Source organism: Gymnoscopelus microlampas (genome assembly GCF_963454915.1).
Source record: "Gymnoscopelus microlampas genome assembly, chromosome: 9".
Taxonomy (NCBI): domain Eukaryota; kingdom Metazoa; phylum Chordata; class Actinopteri; order Myctophiformes; family Myctophidae; genus Gymnoscopelus; species Gymnoscopelus microlampas.
The window spans coordinates 47,637,866-47,650,479 of record NC_139946.1 but is presented as its reverse complement, the minus strand read 5'-3'; the positions used below and the strand labels follow the sequence as shown (position 1 = coordinate 47,650,479).

The 12,614-nt window shown below is 44.1% G+C and overlaps 1 protein-coding gene across 1 annotated transcript in view; it reads right to left on the bottom strand.

The window, feature by feature from the left end:
• Positions 1-1,095: 1,095 nt before the first annotated feature.
• Positions 1,096-12,614, bottom strand: part of reps2 (RALBP1 associated Eps domain containing 2) — a 57,107-nt gene continuing 45,588 nt past the window's right edge. The window contains exons 16-19 of the mRNA XM_084067585.1: positions 11,484-11,570; positions 10,442-10,572; positions 6,482-6,587; positions 1,096-1,818 (exon numbers count right to left, since the gene is read on the bottom strand). Of these exons, the coding sequence (XP_083923711.1) occupies positions 1,750-1,818; positions 6,482-6,587; positions 10,442-10,572; positions 11,484-11,570 (393 nt within the window). The 3' untranslated portion in view covers positions 1,096-1,749. The remainder of the gene's footprint in view (positions 1,819-6,481; positions 6,588-10,441; positions 10,573-11,483; positions 11,571-12,614) is intronic.

Here is a 12,614-nt window from a genome sequence, read left to right as displayed (position 1 = left end):
TGTGAACGCACACAGACTCACGCCAAGCACATACACATCGAAAGAAAAATAGGTTTGGACCCTGTGTTTTACAGTTCACCTCATCCACTCAGATGATCAAGATGTACAGGATCTATAGGTAGTCATAACTTGTGCACACGTTTTTAAGTATTTTATAATGAAAAGGTAACAGAAAGAGCAACTAATATTAACCCAAGAGGGTGAAATAAATTAGAATTGTGCACACTGGTTAGGATACTTTTTGCATGTGCATATACAATGATTTAAAAACAATGTGCTGTATGGTTTTTCACCTAACCATGCAAAAATGCTACAAGTAAGAAAGAGTTTTAAAAAAGAACAAACAACAAAACCCTCTTAACTGATGTCCACCCAGGCTTTAAATCCTAAATCAAATTCTACACTTTGGCGTGGAACTCTTATCCAAAAAATGCTGCCAGTGGGTCTACTGGATTTTTACATTTTTCTCATACAGTAAAATCATCAGCCCTTTTTTCATATTTACTCCCCCTTAAACAGTACAATCCTCAGCTAGTGTATTCATTTGTAACTGACAGTATACAAATTAATTTGTACACCGTCAGTGTTAAATGAACACTTTACTGTGTAGTGATGCGTGTAACCGATTCCCAAAAGCAGTTGTTTTCGGGGAGCGCTCGCTGTGGTTCACTCAGTGTCCTGTGTACGTGGAGAATTTCATTTTAACAATCGGATTGATTGAATACTTTATTAGTCAGAAATGTAAACAGCACGCAAGACATTTTGTGTTCTCATTTTGTTTTAGCCTTAATGTCTTACGTACATTAAGGCTAAAAGGAGAACACAAAAAAGTCCTTGGGACTTGTTTCCATTGTGGTCATAGATGACTTTTTTGAAAACAAGGCAGGTTGTGCCGATATCAGCCGCTAGGCGCGGGCATACAGTACGCTGACAGTACGTTTTAACAGCGGGCGACTCTCGGGCGTCCAAAAGATAAAGAAAATCCATCTTTCATCGCCCCCCCCCCCCCCGCCCACTTCGCCCTATCGCCAGTAGTTGCCGGCTCTCATAGACATATGACTCCCGGAAAATACTATCCTGATCGCCCGCTGTTAAAACGCACCGTGAGGACAACTGCTTTTGGAATCGTTATAATCTCCCTCGAGCCAGACTGCCGGCTCACGAAATGAAATTAAAAAATATATTTTAAAGATATTTTAAAATATATGTTCAGGAGGTGTAGTTACACACTCTATATGCAGCATTCAGAGACTGTGGAACAGTCTAAGGTTTGAGAGACTACTGTCGCTGTAGTGATGGAAGACAAAAACAGCTTCCTGTAAATTAAAGAGCAAAACATTCTGGTGTTGAGACGAGAGTGAAGTTGCTGTATAGCCTGGTAAACCATCCCGGAATGCGTAAATTCACATCATCATGTGTCTGTTGCAGACGGGTCTGGCCCCAAGCGCTGTATGGGTGGGCCTTTTGCAAAAAAAAAATAAAAGTGGAAGAGCCTGTCAATCACAGGGCCCTGAGCGCAGACACTGATTGGCCTTTAGACTTTTCGGTTTCTGCAAAACGCCCACCCAGCGCTTCGGGCCAGACGCGTCTGCAGAAGACACACGATGATGTGAATTCACGCGACGGGGATGGTTTACCAGGCTAAAGTTGCTGTACAGTGGCTGTTGAGGGCGGGGGGGCTTCTAGGGTGGTCACGTAGACGCCAGGGGTTCCAGGGTGGTCACGTAGACGCCAGACGTTCCAGGGTGGTCACGTAGACGCCATAGGACGCAGGACATCGAGCTGGGACTCCAACGTTATCCTCTCCTGATGAACCTCCTGTAAGTAAAAAAAAACAAAAAACAAAAACGTATGATGCAACTGATGGAGCCAGGAGTGCATGATTCTTATCATGAACAGGGAAAAGTCAGATACCATGCTCATAGCACTGCTCACAATATACATATTCTGGAAATATATAGGTGGCCTGTGGCTGAGTGGGGAGAGATGCCATGTCTGGGAATCGTAAGGTCACCGGTTTGACCCTCGGCTCCCCGAGTCTACGTGTCGAAGTGCCCCTTAAGCAAGGCACTTAACCCCTAACTGCTCCCCGGGTGTCGTATTAACGGCAGTCACCGCTCCTAAAAGCTAGGATGGGTAAATGCAGAGGACAAATTCTACGTATGTACAAAACTAGTGGTTCGGGCCGCTACGTGGCCCTCCCGTCTAGTAGCCTAGCCCGCACATCGGATACAGAGACAGTAGAGCGTGTAGACATTCATTGCAACACTGGTGCTTGTTTCTCGCACATGATTTGGCAACACGCAAACCGAAGGCGAAACCTAACCGCAACATGCAAACCGAAACGTAACTTTTTGGAGACCCAGACAGCCACACAGCCACACTTGCCAATTGTATATATAGATACAAATGTGCTCCAGCTAATACCCCAACAACAACCAAAGGGGGCACCATAAAATACATGTTAGGAAATGTGCATCTCACTATGTCCATTTGTGCATCGTAGTCATTCTGCAGGATGCCTTTCGTTTTGGTCCGCCCCACTCCCTTACTCGACACATAACTGGCTGCCCAACTGTCTGCATTTGGAAGGAGACAGTTGTGGATGCCAAAGGCTCTTTGGTATGTGCAGGAGTCTAAATAAAGGCACATATGCCTTTCACCGCAAAATTCAGGGGACTCTTGAGAAGGAGCGAGCTGAATTAGAGCATGCAAATCACGACCTGGACCAGTATACTCTATACACGAATGGAGCTCTAGACTAACTGTACTCGACCGACCGTAAATTACATAAAGACCACCGCCCCCCTCCCTCCCTCCCCCCACCCTTCCAAGGCCAGAACCACGACTGTTCATTCAGGACTCTAAAATGACATCAGAGCTGAACGGCTGAGACAGACATTCCTAGATCTGTTCACTCCATTCAATCTGCAGACCCCCGTCGTACCGGGAGCGAGAAAGAGAGAGCGAGCGAGCGAGAGAGAGAGAGAGAGAGAGAGAGCGAGCGAGACACACACACAGAGAGAGAGAGAGAGAGAGAGAGACGGACGGACGGACGGACGGACGGACGGACGGACAGACAGACAGACAGACAGACAGACAGACAGACAGACAGACAGACAGACAGACAGACAGACAGACAGACAGACAGACAGACAGACAGACAGACAGACAGACAGACAGACAGACAGACAGACAGACAGACAGACAGACAGACAGACAGACAGACAGACAGACAGAGTGATATATAGACAGGTAGAGAGAGAGACAGAAAGAGGGAGGCAGACACAGAGAGAGAGAAACAGAGATAGACAGAGAGAGAGCATGAGACACACACGCACGCAGACACGTACACACGCACGCACAGACAGACAGACAGACAGACAGACAGACAGACAGACAGACAGACAGACACAGTGATATATAGACAGGCAGAGAGAGAGACAGAAAGAGGGAGGCAGACAGACAGAGAGAGAGAGCATGAGACACACACGCACGCAAGCAGACACGCACGCACGCACGCACGCACAGACAGACAGACAGACAGACAGACAGACAGACAGACAGACAGACAGAGCCGTAGAGCTCAGGCATGCACCAGGATGAAGGTTTTTCATAGTGAGGGAGGGAGGGATGGGTTACGTTGGGAATGACAGGCATGCAGCATGTGTTCCAGCAGTCAGTGAGTGTGTCACAGGGGGGGGGGGGGGGGGGGGATCCCTAATCCAAACAAGCAGGTCTGCAGCCATTAAGCTCCAACTGGGGGGGATGATGGATAGGAGAGCAGAGACAGAGGAGACTGGAGGGTGTTCCAGTGTGGAGAGAACAACAGGCCATGGGGCGTGGTTCTTCTGCTTCTACACACACACCACACCACACCACACCACACCACACCACACCACACCACACCAGCAGCTTCTGAACTGGTGTGGACGCAGTGTTCATTTTGGCGACTAAAACTATAGGCTATGACGAAAGATTTCCGTCGACAACCTTTTTTCCACTGAAAATGGCCAATCTACAAGCTCACAACAAGTTGCACTTGTAGATTTGCTATTTTTGGCACGCAGCTACAGTAAGTAAATCAGTTGGACGCCATCGAGGCCTGCCAAAGTAAGTTTTAGTCAACTAAATCAACTGTAGATTTAGCTGACTAAAATCATGTTATATTTAGTCAACTAAAACAACTAGACTAAAACTGGAGGCACACAAGGCTGTGCTTCCATACTTGTTTGTGCTACAAAGAAAGCTTTATCCGCAAAGCACCATGTCTCCATTAAAAAACACTTAAACCCTACACTAACTACAGTAGTATACTTTGTTGACCGGAGTCCCCCAGGGCTCAACACTAGGTCCCTTCCTTTTATTCCCCGCTACACCAGATCTCCCACAATAGGGACTCTAGGGATCATGTGGTTAAGAACACTTAAACCCTATATTCTGTTGACTGGGGTCCCTCAGGGGTCCCTTAGCCCACTTTTTTCCCCCTCTACGCCAAATCTCTTCGCCGAAAATAGCCGATCCACAAGCTCACAACGTGTTGCAAATGCCAGCTTGTAGATCGGCTACTTTCGCCGAATGTTGGCCTATTATGACATGCCCAGAAGACGGATGCTAAGGTTAGGCTAAGTAGAGAAAGGGAGACTTTTTAAACCTAAATCCCTGTTCTGATGTGAAATCATACTGTATATAGCTCTGGAAAAGAAATGATGCTAATTGCGAGTGGCCATGGCTGGCTATTGTTCTCTCCATGCCGCCATGGTGAACTAAGAATGCTAATTGCGAGCACCGAGGCCACGGACATGGCTGGCTATTGTTCTCTCACCGCCATATACTTACACAGGTAGGCTACAGACAGTGGAGAGAGAGAGAGAGAGTGGCCTGCCATGAGGAGCGAGGGGGAGTGAGTGGAGTGAGAGCGTATAAGAGGAAGTATCATTTTATTTTTCTGAAAATCGTGTTGGGGGGGGGGGGGGGGGGGGGGGTCGCAGTGGACCCCGCCCTGAAAACGCCCCTGGTTTAGAAGAATGAGGTGTTTTTGTGTTGGAATCCAACAGACACCGGAATGGAATGAGAAATGCACATTTAAGAAACAATTGGAGGGTCTCTTTATTTTCCTTTTCCCCAGAGCTGTAGATAGATGGTGTGTGAAAACCGTGTATGTCTGTGCACGTCTCCCGAGAAATATGGAGGCGTACACCCGCCATGTCAAAGCGTTTGACATCACAATATATGACCTCCTCCCACAAGAACAAGGGATTTAGGTAAAGAAATCAGTGAAATTTACCTTTTTAAGGTTAATGTAAGAGTTAAAATACTTTATATTACCATAGTAATCATTGCTATAGAGTGTTTGGACAGTAACAGGAGTCTCCCCGTCTCACCAGCTCTTTAGTAACATAAAATAAATTTTCAGGTCAGGATACCAATTTCATCCGATCAGGAGGAGAGCACCTTTAAGTCCTCTGCTGAAAAAAGGCAGCGTGTAGGAATTATGGTTTAAACGTGCTCCCTCTCAGTGTATGCTTTGCTGCCACAAATAAAACCATGGCCCGGTCTGTCACAGTTATGAATATGATCACCAGAGGCAACGTGCTCGCCCTTGAAATGCGTGTTTTGGCTGCATGGTGCATATTGATTACTAGTACACATCTCTCACTGTGACCCTCTAAGAGGTTCAGCGTCAGGCTGAATGACAGACTGTCCATGGAGGTCAGACACTAATGCAGTCCACTCTGCTGCCGCATAGATCCACACAAACAACAGTGTTGTTTTGACAGCAAATATTGATTTAGTTTATAGTCTTTTGAATAAAATGATGTTTAGTTTTAGTCATATTGTAGTCACCTGAAATGTTTTACTTCGAGTCTAGTTTTAGTCGACTAAATATCATAAGGTTTTCGTCGATTAAATCTACAGTTGATTTAGTCGACTAAAATCTTTTTTGGGCGGGCTGTGATGCCATCGAAATGGCTGATTTTCACTCTAGCGCGACGCGTTGTGAGCTTGTAGATCGCCCCCCCCCCTGAAGCTAAACATTGCTGTACGTGCAGAGCTAGAGGCACAGCTGGATGTGTCAACTCTTCCTCATGATGTAAATAAAATGTGTGTGTGTGTGTGTGTCTGTGTGTGGGGGGGGGGGTAGATATGTAGATAGACTGTGCGTATATCAATGCTGTCAGGCAGAAACCTCTTATCTCCATATTCTTTAACTGTTTGTGATTTAAATGCCCTACTTGATCATACAGTACTACAGCAGCGTCACACAAGACTATCAAAAGTAACAGATCACCAAGCTCGAAAGGGCGACGCGTTTTAGTCTGTAGTTTTAGCTTGTAGATCTGCTACTTTTGAATCCTGAAAAGTAACAGTTTTGGACATATGAGGTTTCCACCCGACAGAGACTATATACAGGACTATGAGACAGACAGACAGACAGACAGACAGACAGACAGACAGACAGACAGACAAGACGGATGACCTTCAGTTGTTGTTGCAGTTCACTGTTGAGTCTTGTCAACACAGCGTTGGTCTCCTTGTTCTTACGAATGGCCAGCTGGATCTCTCTCTTCTGTCTGGACAGCAGCCTGCAACAACATTTGAAGAAAGACGTTCTGCACATAAATAAGACACTCTTTGTGCAGTTTGTATATTCACTTGTACAACTTGTCAGCAGGAGCAATGTTCAGTAGATCAGGTGATATAACTACGTTCAACAGTCTTCCCTATCGCTAAGCAAATAATTGAAAGCACCAAAGATTGTCTGTGCAGTGAATGTGATGTCCAGCACAAAAAACACAGCCATTCTCCCCTCTGCCACTAGCGGCAACAGCCTTGAGAACTGCTTGAGCATCAAGTGAATTCTGTCTATCGATTTTAACGAACCGGCATGTTGAGAATGTTTTTTTCTCTATCGTTATTGCATGCAATCTAAACATTTCCGCTGTGATCAACACAAGGGTTCACACCCTAGTGTTCCTATTCTGGGGGGCGAACATTTAGGTGAAAATGGCAGATGTATAAGCTCACAACTATTTTCGGCGAAGAGGTTTGGTGCAGAGGGAGAAAAAGAGGGTGGCCAAGGGCCAAGTACGCTGCCCTTGGGGAAGTTAGTTAAGTAGCGGCCTTCAGTCACAAGAGACCATGGCACATACACACCTGAATAAGATCAGGTGGTGCTAAGGGAGCAGTGCTTAAGCGCTCGGGTGGTGCAGTGGTAAAGTAGCTACCCATACCCACGGAGTCTGGGACAACACAGTGACAACACACAGAAATGTGTGTGTGGGGAGGAAGTAATTGGCACAACGACTGAATTGGGGAAAAAAGAAAATAAAAAGGGAGCAGTGCTTAGTGTGGCTGTAAACTCGTAGATGACAGTCTCTCTGGCAGTGATTGCACTTGAATAGCCTGGCTGTGGTTGAGGTGCTTTTTTTTCGCCTTGCTCAGCACAGTTTCACTATTCTGGATACCTTTCCAGACCTCCTGCCTCCAGCTGGCACGGTAGTTGGCACTCTTATTCCGATGGACTTCATGTCCTGCTTGCATGCTGTACGTCTTTGAATCACAGGTGGGGGGGGGGGCAGCCCACTGGCCTGGTGCCAGTGAGCAAGCTGTGCATACACTATATCACTGCTGTCCAAAAACGTTGCTTTTCAGGAAATTGAACCAAAATCTTGTACGACGAAGTAGGACATTAAGTGACGAAAAAACAAAAAGTTGAAATATGGAGATATGAGGTTTCTGCCGGACAGCAACAAATACTTCCTTGGGGAAGTATATAGCGTTTAAGTGCGTAAGACAAATAACAGAGTGAAGTATACAGGGTTTAAGTGCATAGGACAAATAATATAGGGAAGCTTGTACGGTTTAAGTGCACAAGACAAATAACATAGAGAAGTATATAAGGTTTGAGTGCATAAGACAAATAATAAGTGCATAAGACAAATAACAGAGAAGTATATAGGGTTTAAGTGCATAAGACAAATAACATAGAAGTATATAGGGTTTAAGTGCATAAGACAAATAACATAGAGAAGTATATAGGGTTTAAGTGCATAAGACAAATAACATAGAGAAGTATATAGGGTTTAAGTGCATAAGACAAATAACATAGAGAAGTATATAGAGTTTAAGTGCGCAAGACAAATAATATGGGGAAGTACAGAGGGTTTAAGTGCATAAGAAAATAATATAGGGAAGGATATAGGGTTTAAGTGTGTAAGACAAATAATATGGGGAAGTACGTAGGGTTTAAGTGCATAAGAAAAATAATATAGGGAAGTATATAGGGTTTAAGTGTGTAAGACAAATAATATGGGGAAGTACGTAGGGTTTAAGTGCGTAAGACAAATAATGTAGACACTATACTGTACAAAACAATCTCACATCCCCCTTCTCTCACTTGTGTTTAAGTACAGTAGAAGTGAGACTAAACGCAGAGTTTAAAAGGTGTCGTTTCGGCCCGTAAACAAACCGGGGATCAAAGAGCGACCGCACCCAAAGTCCAGAGGACGTCGTCACGCTGTGGCCCCTGATGGCCCCCCCCCCCCTCACCCCTCCCTCCTCGTATAGGTTCACAGCAAAGGGCCAAGGAGGCCTCACATAACTCAGCAGGACTATCATTTAGCTGTCACCACAGTTATTGATGGTCACCTCCCTACTGACCGAGCGTCACAGCTTTTGTTCTGGTCAGCCCTGTCTGTCCAATAGGAACGGACAGACACATGTGTCAGGGCCATCATCACGCCGCGTCGGTTTGAGGGTTTGCACGCCACCGGCAGTGTTGCCAGGCCTGCTTATTATAAGTGACTTTTTGGGCTTGTTTTTCTGTAAAGTCGCCTGTAAATATTTGTTGCTGTTTTTTTTTTTTGGGCTTGTTGCTTATTTGGGGGTGACTTCCTAATGCTGTTTAAACCAGTGTTTCTCAAACATTTTCACGTCAAAGACCCCCAAAATTAAATATGTATTATGTTGGCCACGGACCACCATCTGAAAATATTTTGTGTCAGAGACAAGATTAAGATTGTGTAGTTAAAATGTTTTTAAAATATTCAAAATGTTTGTCTTTTTTTTCAAGATTCTTTAGAAAATAGCATAGATCAAATAGCATAGATCTGCTATTTTCAAAAAGCCGATGTATGCAGGTTTAAATTGGTTTAACTGATAGTCGCTTCTTTTGAGCTTGTTTTCTTAGACCTGGTTGCTTGTTTCTCTCCCGAAATCTGGCATCACTGGTCACGGAGCAGCACGTAAGGGTTTAATTTCCCAGAAATGGAGGGTTTTCACATCCTTCTGAAGGCTTTTTCTAAACCACTCGGCACAAAGAATGAGTTCAAGAATTTCTGTGTATTTCAGACTTGCATTTAAATAAAAAAAGGTCAACGTTGTGTGTATTTCCTTTAAAAAATAATATTTTTGGGAGAAGTAGTGTTCAGTTTTTATGCATCGCTTATTTGGAGAAAAATCCCAGAAAACTGCAGGTCTGCTGCAACTCTTAGTTCTTTTAAACCAAAGATAAAGACCTTTCTGTTTGCCGCATGCCCTCTGGTACTTTAGATAATTTCTTCTACACTGTAATTTGACTCTTATTTGTCTGTTTTATTTTTACTTATTTTTATTTATATTATGTTCGAATGTCCCTTTATAAGGTGTTTATTTTGCTCAGTGTCTTGACGCCTAAAATCACATCATTTTATGTCAATAACTTTGAATTGCCTTGTAGCTGAAATCTGCAACACAAATACACTGGCCTTGCCTTAGGATACTTCATACCTAAAGGTTAACCCATTAAGACCTGAGGAGATTCTTAGAAAAAAATCTAAATCATAACAGTTTCTGGAAAAATGTAAAAAAAAAACGTTTTCAAGATTTTTCAAAAATAGCAGATCTACAAGCGAGTGCCGCGCTATGAGCTTGTATATCTGCTATTTTTGAATAGCCAAAGACATCTAAAGTGACACAGATGCGTTCCAGGTATCAATGGGTTAAGGCACTATATTATAATAGTACTCATTGCTAAACAGTGTTTGTTCAGTAACAGGGGTCTCTCCTCTTTATTAAACAGAAAATACATTTTCAGGTGGGTTGCCAATATCAGCCAATCAGGAAAGAGTACCCATTTATCAGCTTCAATTTTTTCATTTTTTTTGGTTTGGTCTGTATCCTGACTGAGTTCTCTATCCTGACTGGAGAAAAGAGGTATTCCCATCTGAAAATGCATTTTCTGCTTACTAAAAGAACTGGAGAGACATGGAACCCTGTTACTGAACAAACACTCTATAGCAATGATTACTATCAGAATATAGTGCTATTTAACACTTATTTTAAGAAAAAACAAAACACTTACCCTACCTTCAAGATTGAGATAGAGAAGTCAAAGAATTTGTGTGTATTTCAGAATTGTGCGTTTAAAAAAAAAAGTCAAACATGATACAGGACTGACTTTTGTGCGGGCTTGGCGGGGAGGTTGAAGGGCGTGGTCAGAGTGGGCGTGCCCTCCAGGCTGTCTGCGTGGTACTTCCTACGAACTGGCTTCTGGGGGACGTGGCTGTTGAGAGAGACTCCAGTCGCGTCCTGCCAAAAGGTAAGAAACAAAACATTAACAACCAGGACTACACAGGCACGAATGCATGCACACACTGTGAAATCCTGAGTGTTAAAGTCATGCTGTGTGACTTTATTATTATACAATTTTTGTCTATGTTGTTGTTCTGTCTATGGTCCGTTAGAACTATGATTCCCAGAATTCTGTTCCAAACAAAAATAACGGAAGCTCCGCTCCAAAACAAATGAAGCATGGTCTAGTAGAAGAGCAGAGAATATTTCAAAAAACAACGTTGGTGTAGGGGGCACACACTAAAAATAGTGCCCCACCTAGGGTATTTTTTCCCATACCCTAGGTGGGGTTGGCGAAAGGGCCTACTCTGTGTGGAGTTTGCATGTTCTCCCCGTGTCTCCTAGGGTAGTTAATACCCTCACAAAAGCATGTAGTAATCCTGGTCACTATACTGCCTCCCCCTGGTCAGCCGGGGCGCCTGATGGAGGGGAAGGGAACTGGTTGGAATAACGTGTTCCTTCCACGCGCTATGTCCAACCAGGGAAACCGCCCCCCTGTCAGGTGACAAGAAGGTCAGTTGGCTCTCATGCATTGAAGGAGGCATGAGCTCGGCCCTGGCCTCCCTAGGCTGGTGGGGGGAGTGTAGTGCCCAGGATCACTTAGCAAATTGGCACCGGGTGAAAAAAGGGTTACAAAATCGAGGGATAAAAATTATAGAAAAATAGTGTTTAGAACATAAAACAATAACAAAAAAACACATTTATTTTGTAATGGCTATTGTGAAACACATATCAGTGAAAGATTATATCAACAATACTTATTGTTGAATTGAAAAAGTTACACAGTATGACTTTAAGTTAACTCTCAGTTACAGGTCCATTTGGTTCCATTTGGTTTCATTTGCACGGTGAGGTTTTGGCGTTCTGACCTGTAATGGAGGGACGGTCAGGTCCTCGGTGCTTGGCCCCGCCCTGCGTAGCGGACTCTTCTCCTGAGGCTTAACGCCTCTCTCGTCCTGAAAACACACACCATAGAGGACCGGTCATAACATATACAGCCTTTATCAATTACACCCCAAAGCCATGGAACACAATACCTAATAGATACCAGGGGAAGCCAGCTCTCTAGATGTTTTCATAAGTGACATGATGTCTTACCCAGGATTTTTCTAATCGGTCAACGACAACTATGTCATTTCTTTGTCAATTAATTATCAGGCAGCAATCTTCCCTCCAGGCTATGGGATACGCTACGGCCTGGGAATATCATCCCTCGAGTCTGGAGTGTGCTGACCCTTAGGGAACGCCCGTTCAAATGGAAAGACCCTTTTATGGGAATGCCCACAAATAACAATAAACGTGAAAAACCCTGCCTATAGATGTGAATGAATTCAAAGTTGCAATCTGTACGTTTTATTTCCTATCCGGCATTTGAACCTCAGGTTCCTGCATGGATGACAATACCTCTACCACTCACCAAGAGGGAATCTCAGGGTTGACAATGTGCTTATGGGCTTCAGGCAGTAGTACTTGTCAACCAGTAGGTGTCCTACCCGACACCAGGGTCAAAGCACTGCAAAGGTACTAGTTATATTGTATTAAAATACTTGGTTCAAATAACGTCCTAACCTTTTATTTTCTCTTGTCAGCTATAGCCTACATGCCCTTAGGAACCATGTGATCATCTGCTGCTGGTCTTCTGGGAGATTCCCAATAATAGCAGAAAGAAGATCGGTGACGCAGCCTTTATCAATAAAGCCCTAAAGCTATGGAACACGATACCTAAAGAGACCAGGAAGCTATTATAGCTCCCTAGATATCGTCTCTGTCGGCCGCAAACCTCATATGTCCAAAACGGTTACTTTTCAGGATTCAAATTCAAAACTAGCAAAAATAGCAGATCTACAAGCTTGTAGATCTGCTATTTTTTAGCGGCGCCAGCCGCTCTATATCTGACTTTGTCCGTGTGTCCGTGTGTCCGCTGTATTCTTATTGGCTGGGCTATAAACAAATATTGATGACAACACCCGTGTATGTTTCAGCACGGGGCTCATCAAAGG